Source organism: Podarcis erhardii (genome assembly GCF_964252035.2).
Source record: "Podarcis erhardii genome assembly, chromosome: 17".
NCBI lineage: Eukaryota > Metazoa > Chordata > Lepidosauria > Squamata > Lacertidae > Podarcis > Podarcis erhardii.
In genome coordinates, this window is record NC_138515.1 from 7,031,403 (window position 1) to 7,053,359 (window position 21,957).

Below are 21,957 nucleotides of genomic sequence, written 5' to 3' on the forward strand. Positions count from 1 at the left end.
TACTGGGAAAACCATAGCTTTAACTATACGGACCTTTGTTGGCAAGGTGATGTCTCTGCTTTTTAAGATGCTGTCTAGGTTTGTCCTCGCTTTTCTCCCAAGAAGCAGGCATCTTTTAATTTCGTGGCTGCTGTCACCATCTGCAGAAGTGGGTATATCTTTCTCTTTTCATCCTATGTAATTTTTGCATGTTTTTACTCATAGTTCCATTCATTAACACACAGGGGGAGCGGGTGGCACTGTGGTCTAAACCACTAAGCCTCTTGGGCTTGCCAGTCGGAAGGTTGTCAATTCGAATCTGTGAGCTCCCATTGCTCTGTCCCAGCTCCTGCCAACCTAGCAGTTCGAAAGCACACCAGTGTAAGTAAATAAAAAGGTACCGCAATGGCAGGAAGGTATATGGCATTTCTGTGTGCTCTGCTTTCCGTCACGGTGTTCCACTGCGCCAGAAGCAGTTTAGTCATGCTGGCCACATGACCCAGAAAGCTGTCTGTAGACAAACACCGGCTCCCTTGGCCTGAAGCAAAATAAGTGCCACACCACATAATGTTGAGGTTCAGAGAATCCTATCCCTCCCCAGCGGGCAGCCAAAAAAGCAGGTAAACAAGAAGAGTTCTTACCACACAATTTATTCAGTATTCACAGAGAGAGACAAAGGAATGTAGTCCCTATTCAATAATGACATTGCTCCGAGTAAAGCCCAACCCCCTCATTCTCTTTTATCCTCCGTCATCCCTGTGCCGGCTGATCTGGGCTTTCTGCCTCTGAGCTTTCTGTCCTACTCTCCTAGTCCTGGGAGAGGGGGGCTCAGGAATGCTGTCCAAAGACACCGAGTCTGTCAGTTGTCTCCTCACTAGTGCTTCTTCCTGCTGTTCCTCTCCCAATATTTCCCAGCTTCTCCCCTCTGCAGCCTTTGAACTATGCCCTTCTGCAAACCACCGTTCTAAATCTATACAGTCCTCCTATTCTTGGGAAGGTTCAGGAGAAGGGGCGCGCAGTCCCCACCATTCCTCCTCAGTCCAGCCCGACACATAGTCACCTTTGAGTGGACTTAACCATACTTTTTACCTTACCTTTCCCACATAACTTTGTACTTTTTAATCAAAATTCTTAGGTAATTTTGTATTTTAATATGCATATTTTCTCTTGAAATATCTATTTAAATGGAGGTGGGTGTTATACATTTGCTGAGGACTGTGTAATAACATTTAGAGGAGCATAAGGTCTGTGGGATAGCTAAGTTCTCATCCAAAGCTTCTGAAAGGTCCAGGTCAGGTCATTTCACAGAAGATTTTGCAAAGAACTAAATCAGCCCAGCAGTGGTGGCTGCTATGATGATGGGAGACAGACTCTAGTATTTTTAGAAGTGCTAAGGTAGGAGCATGTAATCTGAGACAGGACCCCTTACATATCACAGAGGATACTTTAATGTGGTTTCTGGATATATAGTGAAGATTTTAGTTCCACCGCACATGCATTCCAATAGCACATCTGCTTGTACAAAGATTTGTCATTATGAATATTCTGAGACAAGGGATCATTCAAATAAAGAGCGCAGGATGACACTAAAAAAGGTGCTTTAAGTAACCAACCACAAAAAAGAGAACAGTAAAGTTTTTAAAATCGATTTTAATAAGGTGTTCTTATAAACACACACATCCCGCTAATTAAACAAAGTAAAATTGTTTTGTGACTGGATACTAGACCATTTCACTTTGAACCAATGCAGCCCCTCTCCCACTTCTACCTTGTCTGCCAGACTTGTGCAAATGCATTGGTTTTCCTGAAACGCCCTGGAACTGAAAAACACCCACCTAGCATGGTGTGATGGGATAGTGAGCTGCTTGTGCGTAAAAGCTTGATCCCTCTGGGGTTTGGCTGGTCATCCAAACCGATGCACTAACGGAGCCCCCAAAGCATGACTCCGTCAGTCGCTGGTAGAATCTGACAGTGGGCGTCTACGGAATTTACGCCAACATAAAAGCTCTTTGACAGACATGCGCTTTCGAGACTCTCTGCGTGACAGTTTCCGGCGAAGGGTGGGCGTTCCCAACGGGGGTCCCGTTACCTCTCCACTACTCTCACTGGAAGCATCCCAGAGCCTCCCCTCCGCTGTGACTCCTGCACTCCCCCTGCTGGTTCCCTCTTCTACTGCAGATTCTCTCCTATTCTCCTGTAGCCTGTCCACCACCTGTCTCTCCGATGGCAGTTCCCTGACATCCACCTCCCCCCCAGGGCCCCCTTCACCCCCTCCCGCCTCCTCTCCCACTGGCGGTGAGGGCGGAAAGCCCCTGAAGGAACTCTCCTCGTCGTCCGAGGATTCTAACACTTCCAGCCACGGCGTACCGTCTCTCTCCCCGTCTTCCTCTTCTTCGTCGGAGTCGGCTTCTTCACCCACCCCTGACTCTGGGAACCCTTCAAACTCTCCTTCCTCATCGGTGGTCCCAAAGTGTTCCCTTCTAAATCGAGCCACGGGTTGCGGTTTTCTTGGGAAACGCTGATGAAATGTTTCTATTAAAACCTCGTCATTGACTACCTCTGCTGGTACCCAAGTGTTTTCCGACTCTGCTTCCCCCTCCCATTCTACCAGATATTCCACCTGATTCCCCTTCCACCTGGAATCAATGATTCCTGCCACGTTCATGTCGCGCTCTCTCTCTTCTATCACGGGCGTTTGGGTGGCCTCTCTCTCACGCTCCCCCCACTCGCGTCCCTCTCGGTACGGCGACAGTAATGACCTGTGAAATACTGGGTGTAATTTCATGTGACTGGGCAGCCTGAGTTTGAATGCCACTGGGTTGACCTGCTGTATGACCTCAAAGGGTCCCAATCTTTTGGGCCTCAATTTCTTACTCCCGCCCTTGAACGGTAGCCCTTGGGTGGACAACCACACCCGGTCCCCCACCCTTATAGTTTCACCTTCCCTCCTATTTCTGTCTGCTTGCTTCTTATATTCTTCCTTGGCTTTCTCTAAGTTAAGTTGAAGCTGACGGTGGATCGCCTCCATCTCTTCAAAAAAATATTCCGCCGCCGGCACGCTCCACCTCTCCCCTCCCTCTCCTGGGAATGCCCGGGGGTGACACCCATAATTTGCCAGGAAGGGACTCATCCCTGTGGACACGTTCTCCGCGTTGTTGTAGGCAAATTCTGCTAGAGGTAACTTATCCACCCAATCATTTTCTCTGTCTTTTACATAACACCTCAGGTATTGTTGTAAAACCCCATTTGCCCTTTCCGCTTGCCCATTGGTTTCTGGGTGCCGGGCAGTTGAGAAATTGAGTTCTACGTGCAGTAAGCTCATAAGTTTCCTCCAGAACCTGGAAGTAAATTGTTTCCCTCTGTCGCTGACCACCCTCAAGGGGGCGCCATGCAACTTGAAAATATGTTCTACAAACAACTTGGCGGTTTCCTCCGCTGTGACTGCATGTGAACAAGCTATAAAATGACACATCTTGGTTAATTGATCTACCACCACCATGACAGCTGTTTTGCCTTTGGATTTTGGCAGGTCCGTCATAAAATCTATGGATACTGCCTCCCATGGCCTTTCGGGCGTGGGTAAGGGTTGTAATAGCCCCGCTGGCGCCACCCTCTCTCCTTTCGCTCGCTGGCACCTGTCGCAACCCCTGACATATTCCCGTACGTCCTCCCTCACCTTGGGCCACCAAAACTCCCTGGTAACCAACCACATGGTTTTGTGCTGTCCAAAATGTCCCGCTGTGGGGCTGTCATGCAACTGCTTGAGTACTCTCCCCCTCAGTTCCCCGTCGGGTATGTACAGTGCCCCTTTGTAATACAACGCCCCGTTCTTTTCTTCGAACCCCCCTGTGTTCTCCTCTGTCCTCCGGAGCTCTCTGAGTTTCTCTTGGGCGTATTCATCTTTCTCCGTACCCTCTATCAGTTCCCTCTGCCCCACCAATGCCGCCCCACACACCCAGCGGTCTTCAGAGATTACATGCCTTGCCTCAGGCGCTCCCTCCCCCTCTAAGTACTCAGGTTTCCTGGAAAGAGCGTCCGCCCTCACGTTCTCGGAGCCGGGCACGTAACGAATCTCAAAGTGGAATTTGGAGAACTCCTGGGCCCATCTCGCTTGTCTCTGGTTCAGCACTCGGGCTGTTCTCCAGTATTCCAGATTTTTGTGGTCAGTTCGGACTTGAACCTTGTGCTGCGCCCCAATCAGCAAGTGCCGCCATTTCCGGAATGCTTCATGAATGGCGAGCAGTTCTCGGTCGTACACTGTGTAGTTCCTCTCTGATTTGTTCAACTTCCGCGAGAAGAATGCACACGGTCTCCATTCAGACGTATCTTTTCCCGGCTGGAGAAGAACGGCCCCCACCGCTCGGTCTGACGCGTCAGTCTCCACTCTCATTGGTTGTTGTAGATCCACGTGCAAGAGTTGCTCTTCCGACGCAAACGCCTGCTTTAAGCGTTCGAACGCTTGTTGCGCTTCTCCCGTCCAAACAAATTTCTTTTTGCTACTAAGACAATCCGTGATGGGCGCTGTTAAATGGGCAAAGTTTTTGATGAACTTCCTATAGAAGTTTCCGAAGCCCAGGAACCTTTGCACGTCCTTCTTGGTCTTTGGTGTTTTCCATTCCAGTACCGCTTGAACCTTGCTGGGATCCATGGCCAATCCCTTGTCAGACAACCGGTACCCCAGGAATTCCACCTCCTTGGTATGAAACTGACACTTCTCCAGTTTCACCCACAGCCGGTTTTCTCGCAGCTTGCTCAGTACCTCTCTTACATCTCGCACATGCTGCTCCTCATTGTCTGAGTACACCAGAACGTCATCTAAGAACGCTACGCAGTTCTTGTAGAGCAGTGGCCCCAGGACGTGATTCATGAATGATTGAAAACAGGCGGAGCCCCCTTGTAATCCGAAAGGCATAACGGTGTACTCAAAGGCCCCCAAGGGGGTGAACATAGTGGTCTTCCACTCATCCCCCTTTCTCACACGTATCAAGTTATATGCCCCCCTAAGGTCCAGCTTGGTAAAAATTTTCCCTTTTCTCACCCGTGTTAGAATGTCATCAATTCTGGGCATAGGGAAAGTCACTGGTTCTGACACTGCATTTAGGGCCCTGAAATCACATACAAGCCTGGGCTTGCCTGTGTTTTTTTTGTCCACAAAGAACACTGGGCTGCCCCCCACCGCTCGTGACTCTCTGATGAAACCTCGCTTGAGATTCTTGTCAATGAACTCCCTTAACTCCTGCATCTCACTGTCTGACATTGCATACAGCTTGCCCACTGGCAATTGTGCTCCTGGGAGTAAGGTAATTTGACAATCAAAGGGTCTGTGCGGGGGCAGTTTATCTGCTTCTTTTTCGCTGAATACGTCAAGCAAGTCAGCGTATTGTGGTGGCACCCTCCCTTTGTCCATCACTTCCATCACTGCTAGAGTGCCCCTGGTGCCTGCCTGAGCCTCTCCCTCCTTGCAGTGTTCTAGGCAATGTGCTGATCCAAAGGAAACCACTCTCTGATGCCAGCCTACTAGCGGATCGTGTAGCGCCAGCCAGCTCATACCCAAGATAATAGGAGCTCCTCCCAAGGTGGCTACGTTAAACGCTATCAGTTCGGTGTGTCGTGCCACCCTCATTATCATTGGTACAGTCTGTTGGCTCACTTCTCCTCCCAACAGCTCCCTCCCATCAATCGTGGTAACCTGCAAAGGCTTACTCAATGGGATAGTCTGTATTTGGTGTGCAGCTGCAAACTCTTTGCTCATGAAATTACATGAGCTACCTGAATCCAATAGCGCCTTTATCTTCAGTGGGTGTCCGTTTGCCAGTTCCAGCAACACCTCTATCACAAGCGCTGGTCTTGGAGGTTCCGGCGTGGGCACATTCATTACTCCCTGGCCTGGCTGCTGTGCCCTGATGTTGGCAACCAGGCGTTGGCTTTTACTGGCTCCGTGATTTCTTCTTCCTCCTTCCCCCCAACAGTTCCCGCCATCCCTTGCCATTCCTTCCTTTGCGGACAGACTCTGGCAAAGTGACCTGGCTGTTGGCAGAGATAGCATCGCTTGCCGCTCTTTCCCTCCTTCTTCCGCCCTTCACTGGTGTTTGAAACTGCGCGCGCGCGCGCTGTTCCAAGTTCCATCGGCTCTGCTGGCGGGAAAGGCTGCTCCGGAATCTCTGGAATGCGGAAGTCCTTCCAACGTTCCCCCTTTCCTTCCCGCTTTTCCATAGCTCTAGCTTCCTGGCGTGCCCCAATGGACAGCGCTGATTTAGTCAGCTGATCCATAGACTCCGCCCTAGGCGCCCGGGAAAGTTCATCTTTCACTGCCGGAGAGAGACCTTCTTCAAACAGCATTTGAATAGGTTCACTAGCAAGGTCCCACCCAAGTCTATGAATCAGCATGGTGAACTCAGTCCAGTACTCACGTACAGATCGGCTCCCCTGTTTACACGCCATTAACTGCCTGCGCACCACTCCCTGCTCGATCTCGCTGGAAAACATCAAGTCCATGGCGCGGAAAAACTTCATTGTGTCCTTTAAGATTTCATTATTGGCTGCCATCAGGGGCCGAACCCAGTCCCTCGCCCCTCCCTCTAGATGGCCAATCACGTACGCCACTCTAGAGTTCTCGTCGGGGAAGTCATCAAACAGTAGATTGAGAGCATATTGCATCTCTGTCCTAAAGGCTTGATAGTTCCGGGGATCCCCCCCAAATTTCTGCACCAGTCCAGGCACCCGTCTGGCAAGTGGGGTGGTCTTCCCCTTATCTGCATCTTGAGCCCTCCTCTCCTCGAGCCTCGCCGTTTGCAGTGCCAGCTGGACCTCCAACGCCCTGTACCTTTGTTCCAGGCTTGGATCTGCGCCAGCTCCCGCTCCTGCTCCTCCGGTTCCGGATGGTTCGCTCATGATGCCTTCTGCTTGCACAAGCTGCTTTCAAGGACTGTCAGATTGCTGTGATGGGATAGTGAGCTGCTTGTGCGTAAAAGCTTGATCCCTCTGGGGTTTGGCTGGTCATCCAAACCGATGCACTAACGGAGCCCCCAAAGCATGACTCCGTCAGTCGCTGGTAGTATCTGACAGTGGGCGTCTACGGAATTTACGCCAACATAAAAGCTCTTTGACAGACATGCGCTTTCGAGACTCTCTGCGTGACAGTTTCCGGCGAAGGGTGGGCGTTCCCAACGGGGGTCCCGTTACCTCTCCACTACTCTCACTGGAAGCATCCCAGAGCCTCCCCTCCGCTGTGACTCCTGCACTCCCCCTGCTGGTTCCCTCTTCTACTGCAGATTCTCTCCTATTCTCCTGTAGCCTGTCCACCACCTGTCTCTCCGATGGCAGTTCCCTGACACATGGATATTTGTGAACAGTCCCACTGTAAGCCAGGTAGCCTCAGGACAGATTGTTTATTTCACTGCAGTCATCTCCATCTTGCAAGGCTACATATTTGAGTTCACTTGTGGCCTAGACTTCCTTCCTCTGCTAGGTCCTCTGTAATATTTCATGCAAAAAGGTATGTGCATATACGTGCCGTTTCTTCTCCAGCCAGAATGACTCACTTGTAAAGTTAAGTCACTCATTCCGGCAAGAGTTTTTCTGCTTGATCATCATTTCTGAACGCAGTAGAGACTGAAGCCATGATGTTGGGATCCCACCCAAGTTACAGTTGCCTCTGGTTTCCTTGTCCTTTCACAGGCAACTGCTCCCCAACCTTTTCTACAAAGGCACAGCCAGGCATGCATGAGGTAGCCAATAGCTTGGTTCCAGTTTGTTGATGACACAGGGTTTGGGGGGACTGCATAGCCTAGGGGACAAGCAGAGTTTTGTTTTGTTTTGGCTTTTAAAAACACCTCCATCTCCGCACACAGTCTGTTTCTCCGAAAGTAAATGTAGAAAATCTTCAGACGGGTGAGCGTGCCCTGCACGTAAAGACGTGAGTGAGGGCAGCATGGGAATAGTTCAGAATTTGTTTTAATCTTTCTAACGTTTTAATCTTCAAGAGTTTAATCTTTCTAGAGTTTTGAAAGTTATTTATGGTATTATATTTTAAGATGAACATAGTTTTGAAAAGGTAAACAAGAAGCTAAAATAGGATTTACAGTTGCCATCTGTGAGAAACTCAGTTTGATCTGATGAAGCACGAAACAGGTTGCAATCCAGGAAACCTCGCTGAAAGTGCTTGCAGAAATTGTTGTCGTTGTTGCAATTGTTACATAACTGTGACCATCACTTATAATTGCATATATGTGTTCATTTTCATTTTACATTGTGAAAGTTTGTCAACTTATCAATCTCTTTCATACTGTTTTCATTGTTTTTGGAGTTCCTCTGATTTTGTCTCGGGTGCCTTTTTCCTCCCAAAAACCCATAACTGCAGACTGCCCACTAATAATCAGCAGTGTGTGTGTGTGTGTGTGTGTGCGTGAGAGAGAGAGAGAGACAGACAGACAGACAGACAGACAGAAATATATAAAGCTGTTGAGGGATGGAGCCTACCTAATTTCACACAGAATGGAGTTCTGTAAATCTGGGGCCAGCACCAAAAAGGTAAACCTATATAATAACAACTGGAATCTTCTCTTTACAAAGTTTCACACAAAACTTTTCCATAGCAATTGCTGGTGTTAGCAACAGACTATATAACTTTCACATGGATCATAGTGGGATCAGCTCTATAAGAAATATTTATCAGTAAGAATGGAAACAGCAACCCTTTCCTTAATTATTTTGCAGTTTCCCCATGAACCTGAATAAATGTAATGTTTGCACAAAGTTCCAAAAAACCCCAGAGTGGCCCCAATCAGTGTCCTCTTAGAGTCGTACCTTGGTTGTCGAACGGAATCTGCTCCGGAAGTCTGTTCAACTTCCAAAAACATTCAACAACGAAGGTGTGTCTTCCGATTGGCTGCAGGAGCCAATTGGAAGCCGCTTAAGCCACGTCGGACGTTTGGCTTCCAAAGAACGTTTGCAAACCAGAACTCTCACTTTCAGGTTTGTGGCATTTGGGAGCCAGAATGTTCGACTCACAAGGCGTTTGGGTTCCAAGGTACGACTGTATTCCCTCGTTCAGTCCTCCTACAACTGTGGTGTTGGAGGCTGCATTGTTCCCTGGGTGTCTGCAGTGATTCTACGGAGCTCTGAAAACCATGACCACTGTTTTGAGTATAGATTCTCCTACAGAGTCCTTGTTCTTTAGTTAGCTCATTCTTCTCTGTGCTCTGTTTTCCTTCTGCATCAGGAACTTTTGAAAGTTCATCGGTGCTTTCTGGTGGATCTGAAGAACGCCCTATCTTTTAGCAACTCTCAGAACCTCTACCAGGTGTTCATCAAGTACAAGGAGAGGTGAGTCCCCCTACCAGCATGATTGCGTGTGTCCGATAATATTGTGGCCTCAGGCAGAACCCTGGTTAAAGGTAAGTCCTGGATTCTTCAACCTAAACCCATGCAGCACCTCCCCTGAACAATGTTTGGATGCAGTTCATGCCCAGGTGAAGAAGTGGAGGTGGAGGAATGGTGGAGATCACCCAACCCCTTCTCCTGAAGCTTCCAGAGAAGAGGAAGGCAGTGTTGAATTACAGCAGTGGTTTGAGGAAGGTCACAGCTCAGAGACAGGTGAACAGAAGAGCTGGGAGGTGTTGGGAGAAGAGAAGGGGGAGACAGAGACAGACACGTTCTCACTGGAGAGTATTTCTGACCCCCCTTCTTCCAGAACGCGGCGTTCATTGAGGGTGCAAGAGCAAAGGACTCAAGAGACAATTAGCCCCAAGCGGCCACCATAAGGGGAACTGCAGTTGCTAGGAAGGGAAGGGGGAGGAGCTCAGTTGGAGCAACGCCATTAACGGGAGACAAACTGCATTCCTGGTCTCTTGCCGTGTTGATTGAATAAACTCATTAGTAAGAACTCTTCCTTGTTTTTCTCTGCTTCTTGCTGCCACCAGGGGAGGGATAGACTTCCCCGAAGCCTGACACCAGGTGTCTGTCCAAAGCTCACTGGACCTACATTCACACCAGCTTCTTCTGCTTGCCTGCAGGTTCTTGCTCTATGGTCGGTACTGCAGCCAGGTGGAATCCGCCACAAAGCACTTAGACCAGGTGGCCAATACCAGTGTGGATGTACGCATGAGACTGGAGGTGAGGAAACTGCTCTTTGACATTCATGTGCTGGACTCCCACCATATACCAGCTTGCTGCTAAACTTTCTTATCCATGGATCCCAGCAGTAGAGATTACTGTTTTCCTCAGCCTGTTCCAATTGTATTATGACGTGATGTATTCTGTGTTTGGGACCTCACATTATAGGACACATGCCACAACTGGGCAGCGCAATGGTATTAAAATGTAGTGCTGTAAATCACCTGGCTTAAAACTGAAGCCCTAATAATAAAACAGCCAATCCAATCCAGGGCAGAGTTAGGCACAGGGGCACCAACTATATATTTTTTTCTTTTCAAATAATTTTTATTAACAGGCCAATCAAATCACATTAATTCCAAATTACACAGCCAATTTTTTAAATTTTGTTGGGGGTACCCATATTTCGAGCTCAGAAAGGGATCCAAACATCTCTCTTGCTGCTGCTTTAATGTACACAGTTCTGTCAAAATAGTATTCACAGTTCTATTCAATCTTCTCTTTGTTATTTTCCTCATCTTCTTGTTGTTATCATATATTCCTTTCTTTGTGATCTCTGGTAGTCTCCACAAGCGGGTTGAAAACAAATGTTATATCTTGTGTGGATTTTACACTCCTCTAAGAGCCATATCAAAATAGACAGACACAATTTCCATACCTCCATACAAAACATTCCCAAAGTCTGTCCGTTAATTTCCCAGGGGCATCAACTATAGGGGGGCCCGAGCACCCATAAAAATTTCGTTGTGGGTGCTCAGCACCCACATTGCAGTGCCCCCGCCTCAACTTCCGGTGCCTCACAAAGCACCGGAAGTGATGTCTGAGTCCTCAGAGATGCTGTCCAAAGCCTTGCAAGACCTCAGAACCTGACTTCTGGTGCCATCATGGTGTCGCAACATGACATCATGACGATGTCGCAATGTGACATCATGATGATGTCACGGCATGACATCATGTCATCATGGTGCAACCTGGGGCCACAGTCGGTGCCCCTGGTTAAGTACACCTAAGCCCATTGGTTTCAGTAGTTCTAGATGCTCCTAGCTTTGCAATGGATGAAAACAAAAGTATTATGCAATGACAATATTTACGTTTTAACATTTGATTTGCTATGGTAGCAAACTGGAAGCTGGGCTCTAGACCCTTCTTTGTAAGCCACATTTAACCTATTGAACTGAAAAGCAGACCTAAAATCAGTGGCTTGTTACGGATGCTGGCTGTTGACCCCTTGCTAAAGAAAAGGCCTGGAAGTGAGTACGGACGTTAAGAAGGCATCCTTTTCTGTTCCACCCCATGTTTGTCACACTCAGTGCAGTCTCTGTCCTGCATCCCCTCATCTTCTGCCAAAACTACATTGTACATCCCACGGTCCACTGTGACAAAATTGAGACTTCCGTAATTTATGTGAATTACGTTTTCATTTCATTATTCCACCCCACTCATTTCAATGTAAAGGAAACACAATGCTAATAAGGGCCAGGAGGGGGGAAGTGATCTGCTTTGACAGTTCGTGGACTGAAGCAACAACAGTGAATACCAGTTGCATGGTTTTCCACTCCGGGACAGAAAAGCCATTTCCGCTCCATTCCCATCTTTCTCAGAATCCTCCGTCCACTCTAGTAGCAGGTCAGCCAGGATTTAATAACAACAAAAAATTTAAATGGACATTGACAGTGAAGTAATCCCTTCAGGTAACACTTTTGAGTGGAAAGGGGCAAGGAAATTGCTTAGGGCTTGTCTACACTTCAGTTTGTCCTGTCTCTTTCCCCCCGGGGTTTTCTGCAGATGGACATGTGTTCCAATTCAGTGGTAAAGAGTGGGTTTTCCTGGGGAAAGCAATGGAACAAGCCGAAAACCTCTTGGACGCCTGCTTTCTAGGGACAAGCATAAGTGTGGATGAGCCCTAAGTCACATTCAGCAGTTTGAATGTGAAAGAGAGGGATGGAAATTCCCAGGTGTCAAAAATGGTTATTTATGTACGCCACTACGGCGGCCCTTTTTTTGTTAGCCCAAAAATGGAAAATGAATGAGGTCCCAACCAAAGAAGAATGGCAGCTTAAACTGTTGGAATATGTGCAGCTTGCTGATCTAACTTACAGAATAAGAGAACAAGAAGAAAATTTGTTTGAAGAAGATTGGAAAATGTTCATTGAATATATGGGGGGTAATTGTGTACACTTGAAAACATTGGCAGCATTATGATAAATTCAACAGTCTAAATAAGTTTTGATGGAAGTAACAATGGAATACTGAATGGTTTAGTTTATATAAAATATGCAGGGATTTATGCTATGCAAAATGAAGCATGGAAAGAGAAGAAGGGAAATCACTGATATTTTAAGGTTGTCTAAATGAATATTCTAAATTGTAAAACAGAAATATATATATATATGAGAGAAAAAGAGAGAACTGGAGTTAGCTGAACCTGGGATCCCACTTTTGGAGGCTCATAACTCACCCTCAGTGGATTCAGTGTAGGATGAGTCGATCCCTGTTTTTAGGAATCTCCTTATTTCCAATAGTCGGCTTGTATATATGTAAACAAAGCAAGCGTTATGAACAGTGCTGTTTTCTAGAACTTCACTCCAATTTTCTGGCTTTTAGGAATGTTCGCAACGAGCCAATAATGGCCGCTTCAGCCTGCGAGACCTCCTCATGGTACCCATGCAACGGGTACTGAAATATCATCTGCTTCTGCAGGTAACAAACATTGATCAGATTATGGAACACCAGGGAGAAGAAAAAGGAAGGGGAGTATTGCTCTGAAGGTTTATGGCACAATTGTCTTCTGTGCAGCCTCCATTCATTTTGACCAAGTTCATGCTGGATAAATTCCAGTTAGAGTGAGCCAATTCTAGGGTTCTTTCTGCCTCTAGATCAGGAAGGTGTTTAAAGCATAGTGAGTGAAAGAAGGCAAGCTGGGAGCCAAGAACCCTATTGTTTGTTTGTTTGGGCAAGACATCCCTATCTCTGGGACTCCTATTTATAGGCTCCAGCTGTAGGAAAAGTGAGCTTCCTGGAACGTGAGCTTCCTCTTTATGCTGATGTAATTCGAAATTCTGCACTGGACTCAGCAACTCTTTACTGGCAAAAAGTATTGGTTTCAGCTCTCAGTAGTGATGCTGACATACGAATGTTAGCATGTAGTGAAGGTTACTTTGGCTATTTTATCTCCCAAATGCAGAAGTTTGCTCATTTTTCTCTGCCTCCTCTCTCCCGCCAGGAGCTGACCAAATACACAGTGGACCCAACAGAAAAGGAGAATCTGCGGCTTGCGCTAGATGCTATGCGGGTGAGACATATTCTAGGGCTAGGCAGATTCTAGGGAATGTATCGTGTTTGCAGCCTTAGAATTTCTGGGGTCCCGTGACAAAGGGAGGCTGTACACCCATCTAGGCCACCTGAGGATATTTGCTTGTGTATTTGTCAGTTGGGTGGGGGAATGGTCCCATGGCCATAATCTGAATTCCGTGAGAGAATCTTTCTCAACCCTGATGCTTGAGATAGTATTTGAAATGTTGAGCATTAAAGCTGAGTATTTTTATTTTATTTTATCTGCATACAAAGCATGTACTCTAGGTCTAGTACAGCTCTTTCCCATGGTTCCATCTCTTATTCCAGTTTATAGCAAGCAACAGAAGATATGGAACCTAGACCTGGTGGGGCACTAGGGAGTCACGTGGGGGGTGCCTAGGTTCTCAAACTCCTCCCTTGTGAGTAATGTTGTTGTAGTACTAAGTAAACAACTCTGCTGCTTATTTCAATTAAGCGAGGTTCTTGATGCGACTTACTCTCATGTCAGTGGACAGAAGACTGCAGGCAGCATGCATCACTAAAATCAACAAAAGCCACAATAACAAATGTTGGAGATGTAAATCACAAGTGGGAACCTTCTTTCATATGTGGCGGTCATGCCCAGGAATTTGTTGCATTGTTGTTGTTGTTGTTGTTTAACTCTCACTTAACCTCTTTGATCTTTGGCAAGTACTCCAACCGATCATTTATTTTCGAATATCAGATCTCATTCATTATTTCCTGCATTAGGATCTGGCTCAATGTGTGAATGAAGTCAAGAGGGACAATGAAACACTGAAACAAATCACTAATTTCCAGCTCTCCATTGAGAACTTGGTGAGTGTTGCGGCAAGAGATTTTGCCTACCTTCTCTTGTTTTTGATAAGGTCTTTCGACTCCAGCATGTACGTTCATATCGACTGAAAAATATAAATTTTCACTTTGTTGATTTTCAGTTACAAATAAATTAGATACAATAAAAGGAGAGAAAAAAGAGAAATAATACTATCAACAATCATATCCCATTCTTATCTTGATTATTGGAATTCCTTTTGTTCCCACTTTTGCAAAGCTGCCATTCTTAACAGCTTTAAGTAAACAAATCAAAAATTATTCCTGCTAATGCCCCATTCTCCCTGTTTGCTTCCAGAACTCTCCCCACCCCCAAAAAAATATGTAATATGTTTTCTCCTACGCTCCTACCATCTCCAAAATTTGTAATCTTATCGGGGACATATACAGTGGTGCCTCACAAGACGAAAATAATCCATTCCGCGAGTCTCTTCGTCTAGCAGTTTTTTCGTCTTGCGAAGCAACCCAATTAGCGGATTAGCGGCTAAGAGGCTATTAGTGGCTTAGCGGCTTAGAAAAAGGGGAGGGAAAGCGGAAAAAAATCACAAGACTCACAAGACGTTTTCGTCTTGCGAAGCAAGCCCATAGGGAAATCTGTCTTGCGAAGCACATCGAAAAACGGAAAACCCTTTCGTCTAGCGGGTTTTTCGTCTTGCGAGGCATTCGTCTTGCAGGGCACCACTGTATAGTTTTGGAATGAACTATTGTCTGAACAAAAGGTTGTAAAAGCTTTCCTTAACATGAAGGCACATAATTCTTAAAGGAACTGCCTGCCATATCCAGCACCTGCCTTTGGAGGATCATGAGGTCTTGCAAAGTGCTCACATGGGATTTTCCAAGCTTCAAGGATCAGCTGATGAGCTGATGGTTGGCTCTTGTGCAGTGCTATGCTGTGGGCTTGGCAAGAAACGTGCTATGCAGGTTGTGACTTTGCCCACATGGTTTAGTTTCAAACAATGCAGGTGAAAATAGGTCGCTTGATGGCTCCATCCACCTGTCAAAGTTGCCTGGCAAGGGTGGGGGTGATAACAGTTTGGTCCAATTCTAAATAAGCATCTTCAGAATGCAGCCAGTTGATCTCCTGTAAAGGAACACATTCTCCTTCTCCCTAGACACAATCCCTGGCTCACTTTGGCAGGCCGAAGATTGACGGGGAGCTCAAGATCATCAGCGGGGAGAAGCGCTCAAAAATAGACAGGTGATGGCATGCACATCCTCTAGAGAGGAGGTTCTCAAACTCTGGTCTGTTGAATGCTGATTGTCTATGAGCTTCATTCAGGTGGTCCATTGAAAAGTTTAATAAGTATCCACACTTGGCCCTGTACTTGGTTTGGTTATTTATTTTCCAGCAGTGGAAACAGAGGCTGTTCTGAACAGGGCCAGATTATCAAACAGGCTAACAAGGTTGGTGGGGGCTAGGGTTGGTGCTTTTCATGATATGGCTATGGTGTAGTCTGCTAATATTTCCCTAGGAATTTATTACTTAGACACTTCTTGGTTTGCCTAGTGTGGGGCCCAGGATTTTCATAACACAGCACAGGTTTTAAATAGGGTGTCAGCAGTGAAGAAAAGACAATATTAAGTGGTTGGATAAGACCCCTAGCAAACTTCAAGATCTTTTTTTCACCCCACAGCTTTCCCCATGAAAACCTGCTCTTTAAACACAACAAACCTGCTCTGAAGCGCAACAAACAGCATTTCGGATTTTTTTGTGGATTGCTGTTTGCTCCAATTCAGTGCTAAATGGCAGGTTCTCGCGAGGAAAGCTCTGGAACAAACGAAATAGTGCTCAGACACAGGACTTTAAAGCACAGGCTGTCTGGTAAGTGTGGAGGAAAAATAAGTGTGGATAAGCCCTTTGTTGAAGCAGCCCAATGTTTTCTTGGCCCACAAACTCCCTAATTGTACATGGTTTGGTTTTTGCAACTACTTTCACATTCACTGTCTGCTGCTGTTTCCTCGTCTGAGCTATGTCCAGCTTCAGCATGCACCAAGATGCATGTCTGCATTCACCCATAATTATAATAGTTCATCTCATTTGTGGTTTTCAATGGCAGATTTATCAGTGGCATCCTAGTCTTATGTGCTCAAGTAGAGACGACATTCAGTGCACAGTAGAGCCAGAGGTTTGCCTCAAAAAGAAAACTGCAGCTTTGGATAGCACCCAAAAATATTACCAAGGGAAGCCTAAACAAAGCAAGGTTGTTTGTTAACTGCATTCAGTGCAGGAGACTGCATAATAAGATTATAAAATGCATGCTTTTTATGGGCTCTTCCACACTTTCTCTTGTTGCACCACTTTCCTCCAGGGAAAATTCACTGTTTACCACTGAATCAGAACAAAAGGAAATTGGAGGTTTTTTTGCAGGTTTGTTCTAATTGAGGTTTGTTCTAATTCAGCAGTAAACAGTGGGTATTTTGCCAGGGAAAGTGGCAGGGCAAACGTAAAACCACTTGGCCCCCTTGCCTAGAAAGCATGGAACAAGTGGGAAACCTATTCAACTTGTGCTTTCTATTTTTTAAAAAATATATTTTTATTAAGTTTACATTTTATAATATTTAAACACATCATTATTGTACATTTAACTTCTTTTGCTCTCAAGATCTTATCGACTCCCCTCCCTCCCGCTTGTTGGTTTTCAAAGTTAATCTTTATATCATAGCATTTATACATTTTCCAGTTTACACGTCACTCATTCTGAATGTAACAGTTTTTAAATAAAGGTAAAAAGGTAAAAACAATTATCATTATAAGTCCTCTTACAATCCTGCTAGTGTTGTTAATTGCTTACAATAGTCCTTCAAATATTGTATAAATTTACTCCAGTCTTTTTGGAATGCTTGATCGTGCTGGTTTTGGATTTTCCCTGTCATTTTTGCCAATTCTGCAAAGTCCATCATCTTAATCTGCCACTCTTCTTTTGTTGGTATTTCTTTTTCTTTCCCTTTTTGGGCTAAAACAATTCTTGCTGCAGTTGTTGCATACAAAAAAATTTTTTTATCTCCCTTTGGTATTTCATCCCCCACTATTCCTGGTAAAAAGGCTTCCAGGTTTTTAACAAAAGTATTTTTATACATTTTCTTCAACTCATTATATATCATTTCCCAGTAAATGATGTATAGGTGGTATTCAACACCAACCAAACTTGCTAAAATGTATAGGACAAGAAATAAAGAGTGTTGGAAATGTAAAGAAAAGGAAGGGAATTTTTATCACATGTGATGGACCTGTAAAGAGGTAAAAGCTTCCTTTTCTAGACATGGGACAAACAGAAGTGGGTATGATACCTTTATCTCACCCTTGTTGGAAGGTCTCAAGTTAAAACTGTCTTGCAGGTATGCTTTCCTCCTGGACAAAGCCCTGCTAATCTGCAAGCGGAAAGGAGATTCATACGATATGAAGAAATTTGTCGATCTGTCCAGCTACCAGATCCGAGATGACTCTTCTGTAGAGAAAGACAACAAGAAGGTAGTGTTTGGGTATGCATTTGGGGGCTAGGCTGGGGGGGCTGAGAAGGGAATGGGAGTTGCGGCCTTAATTCTTCAGACATCTCCACCCCAGAACAGAACTGTGTTCTTCCCATTCTTCCCAAATGGGACTAAGAGGGAACAAAGGAGTCCATGTCAATAAATATGGCCCAGCCAAGATTTTATGCTAATCTGTTATTCCCCTTTTCTTTCTTCTTGACAGTGGACTCACATGTTTGTCCTAATCGAGCTTAATGGTTCCTCGGGCTTCGAACTGTACTTTAAAACGCGGGAGCTGAAGAAGAAATGGATGGAGCAATTTGAAATGGCCCTGTAGGTCTACACTTCTACTCCTGCCCCTGTTGTATGCTATCCTTTACAATCCCAAGACTGTTGCGGTCTGGCTGCAGTTCCATTCTAGTCACTGGAACATTTCCATGACAGTACCATGATTCTGCAGCACTGGAGCTTGACCATAATATTACCAGAAAAAATCTGCAAAATTGGCAGATTTGATGTAAGAATCTGAATCTTTCGAATGGGCTGGGATGGACACCCAGGGCCCATCCAGGGTGGTGTTTTGTTGTGGGTGTTTTCTGCAACCTGTTCTTGACACAATGATGTCTTTATTCTGTGTTGCCTCCAAACAAACAGTCCATAAGCCTGTGAACTTGATGTAGCCACCATTGTTGTAACCTGCTGACTCCCTCTTTCTCAATTTCTGGTGCAGCTCCAATATTTACCCTGAAAATGCTACAGCAAATAGACACGAGTTCCAGATGTATTCCTTTGAGGATACCACCTCCTGCAAAGCCTGCCAGATGCTGCTGAGGTACATATCCCATCCCACTCTACCCAAGCCATACAGGAGGGACAACTACCGTATTGGCCCAAATATAAGCCACACTTTCCCCCCAAATTCTGACAGTGAAAAGTGTGGCTTATATTTGCGACCTTACAAAAAATGGCTTGGAGCAGGATTGTCCCTGGATGGTGGCTGGTTTGGGCTGGGCTGGCTTTCAAGATGGCGGCGCGGTGAGGGGGTTCCTGAGAGGGAGCCAGAAGGCGGCGAGGAGGAGGAAGGGAGGGAGGAGTGTGGACGAGAGAGCGAGAAGGTCTGCTAGGAGGAGGAACAAGAGATGCAGTTAGTGTGCTGGGACTGGCGCTAGTCCGAGGTGCTGCCTGGCTTTATCCCGCTGAGGGCTGCATGAGTCCCACCAGCAGCCGCCTCTCTCTGCCCATCCCGTTGGGGGGCCATGTGGTGCTGACCCTCTAGAACAGCGTTTCCCAACCTTGGGCCTCCAGCTGTTTTTGAACTACAACTCCCATCATCCCTGACTAGCAAGACCAGTGGCAAGGGATGATGGGAATTGTAGTCCAAAAACAGCTGGAGGCCCAAGGTTGGGAAACACTGCTCTAGAACAGCGGTTCTCAACCTGTGCATCCCCAGATGTTGTTGGACTTCAACTCCCATCATCCCTGAGCTCTGGCCTTGCTAGCTAGGGGTGATGGGGACCCACATCAACTGGGGACCCACAGGTTGAGTAAGGCTGCTCTAGAAGCACTGCTGCCTACCATCACTGCCGCTGGACGGAAGGCACTGCCTCTTTGGCCCCCCTCGGCCCCCACTCCTCCGTGGGTATTGTCTTTTTTTTCTTTCCTCCCCATTAATTGTAAAGTTGCGGCTTATATTCATGTAAGGCTTATATTCGGGCCAATACGGTATCTCTTTTGTTGCATAGTAATTTTTATTTGGTTTTTCAAATATTAATTTATAACAATTCAAATTGCATATCCATATTTAGAGATTTCTCCAAATCTCTGGACTTCCCACCTTCCCCTCCATGAGTCCTATCGTACACCCTCTTAACTGCATATTTTTCCACAATCCATATTTTGTATATTTCCATCTTGTCCATAATATTCGTTACATTACAAATGTTATTAAAATCCTGCTAGTGTGTTCATCTCTTTACAGTGATCTCCTAGATAAATTATAAATTTTCCCCATTCTTTATTGAAGTTTAGGTCTTCTTGGTTCCTGAGTCTTCCAGTCAGTTTTGCCATTTCGGCATAGTCCAACAGCTTGATCTGGCATTCCTTTCTGGTAGAAGGGACAACTATCTTAATAATACAGCTGCCAGTTTTATGTAATCCCACCTTTAGAAGTGAAATTAAATGCTTTTTTTAAAAAAAAAACCACTTTATTTAACAGTCAACAATAACTTACACAACAATTCACCATTCACTACAATCTACCATACCTAACAATGCACAACACTACGTGACATTACAATACAATACATATATCAACATTCAAAATGTTTATCTATATCTATTTTAAATGCTAATGGAGTTATTAATGTTAGGATAGCCCATGTAAAGGTTTTCTCACTGTGGAACATGGAGATTTGGATCACATCAGGCATTATTTGGAACCACAACACCTGAGCTTCAGTGCCTAGTGGCAGGAAACCCTGTAAGACCTCAGGCTTGCAAGAGACTGGCACTTTGGACCCAGAAATATTTTTGGAGTGCTAAAACTGAACAGAGCTCCAAGTTCTCTCAAGCAGAAAAATCCACTCATACTTATCGCCTCAAGCGTCCTTCATTGTAGTCACAGGAGCCAGCTCCTAGGGGCCAAGTTCCCTTCAGCCCCCCAATAAAATATTTGGGGGGTCCAGCCCCTCCCACAATCAATGGGCATTGCCATTCAAAAGGTGTGCATGGAATTGATTATGCGAGGCAGGGCTGCTTACCTGCCCCACCTATTTTATTCAAGCTGGCACTCCTGATTTCAGCAGTATATTTTAGGGTGGGGCTGTCATTTTGTTGATGCTCTTGTCGAACAATTGAGAGTCAGAAAACCTGATATACTGCAAATTACCCAGAGATCTGATCTACCAGTAGATCTCCAAACCTCTCTTCTACCCAGCACTTATGTAAGGCAACTAAGCAAGACTTCACTTTATTATACATAAGCCCCCTCCCTCCTCTTCCCCATCTGCACACAGAGGAACCTTCTATCAGGGCTATCGCTGCAGCAGATGCCGGGCACCTGCTCACAAGGAATGTCTGGGGCGGGTGTCACCGTGTGGAAAGTCCAGCTCAGGTAAAGGTAAGGTTTCAGACTCTTCTAAATTGGTGGACGAGTCTCTAGAGCAGCCTTTTCAAACTTGGGCCAGGTCCTCAGATGTTGCTCGACTGCAGCTCCCATCATCCCTGACCACTGGTCCTGCTAGCTAGAGGGTATGCAGAGAATGATTATCGATAATGAAATGGGAAGCAATAAGATGGTGATACACAGTTTCACCTTATTTTTAAAAGGGTGTGTGTGAATCAGAGCTCTGTTCCTATAGTAGGTAAGGTAAAGGTAAAGGGACCCCTGACCATTAGGTTCAGTCGTGGCCGACTCTGGGCTTGCGGCGCTCATCTCGCTTTACTGGCCGAGGGAGCTGGCGTACAGCTTCCGGGTCATGTGGCCAGCATGACTAAGCCGCTTCTGGTGAACCAGAGCAGCGCACGGAAATGCCGATTACCTTCCCGCCGGAGTGGTACCTATTTATCTCTCACTTTGACGTGCTTTCGAACTGCTGGTTTGGCAGGAGCAGGGACTGAGCAACGGGAGCTCACCCCATCGCGGGGATTTGAACCGCCAACCTTCTGATCGGCAAGTCCTAGGCTCTGTGGTTTAACCCACAGCGCCACCCGTGTCCCTTCCTATAGTAGGTGGTGATATACTATTATGTATATTCATTTTAAGCTTTTCTCTCCATGCCTATTGTAATCTTTCCTTATTTTCTGTTTAATGCAGAGTCTGGATCTACCATGAAAAAGGTAAAAGAAAAAGATTAAAAGTTGGAGTTAATAACAATAATAGGTGGGGTAGGGTGGAAGGACATGTGCAAGAGAGCCTAGCAGGAAGCGGGGTTTAACCCTTACCCTAACAGCTCTCACCCTCTGCCTTTCTGCTCAGACCTCCCCTCCCCAAAAGAGTCCTATTTTTAGCCTTGGGACCAAGTTTTGGAGGAGTGGGAAGGGCTTTTGCAGAGAAGAATTGGCAGGAGGGAGGAAGGTAAACAGTCCCTTCTTCCTGCCAATCCTCCCTTCCCTTGTGCTCATAAGACAAACATGGGGCCCCAGGGACCTGTTTTTGCAGAGAAGTATTGTGTGGTTCTGCCCAAAGGTTGCTTTTTTAAGCAGAAGCCAATGGCAGCTGTCTTTCCTTGGTGGCTGAAAGACACCACACTT

The 21,957-nt window shown here is 46.0% G+C and overlaps 1 protein-coding gene across 7 annotated transcripts in view; it reads left to right on the forward strand.

The window, feature by feature from the left end:
* Window positions 1–21,957, forward strand: part of VAV1 (vav guanine nucleotide exchange factor 1) — a 73,935-nt gene that overhangs the window by 34,668 nt on the left and 17,310 nt on the right. For 5 of the 7 annotated variants that reach the window (XM_081844979.1, XM_081844980.1, XM_081844975.1 and 2 more), the window contains 11 exons: window positions 9,200–9,303; window positions 9,993–10,092; window positions 12,697–12,792; window positions 13,316–13,384; window positions 14,137–14,223; window positions 15,351–15,436; window positions 17,575–17,707; window positions 17,930–18,039; window positions 18,437–18,538; window positions 20,721–20,824; window positions 21,521–21,543. In XM_081844979.1, the coding sequence (XP_081701105.1) occupies window positions 9,200–9,303; window positions 9,993–10,092; window positions 12,697–12,792; window positions 13,316–13,384; window positions 14,137–14,223; window positions 15,351–15,436; window positions 17,575–17,707; window positions 17,930–18,039; window positions 18,437–18,538; window positions 20,721–20,824; window positions 21,521–21,543 (1,014 nt within the window). The remainder of the gene's footprint in view (window positions 1–9,199; window positions 9,304–9,992; window positions 10,093–12,696; window positions 12,793–13,315; window positions 13,385–14,136; window positions 14,224–15,350; window positions 15,437–17,574; window positions 17,708–17,929; window positions 18,040–18,436; window positions 18,539–20,720; window positions 20,825–21,520; window positions 21,544–21,957) is intronic. The other 2 variants (XM_081844976.1, XM_081844978.1) reach the window with 1 other exon arrangement.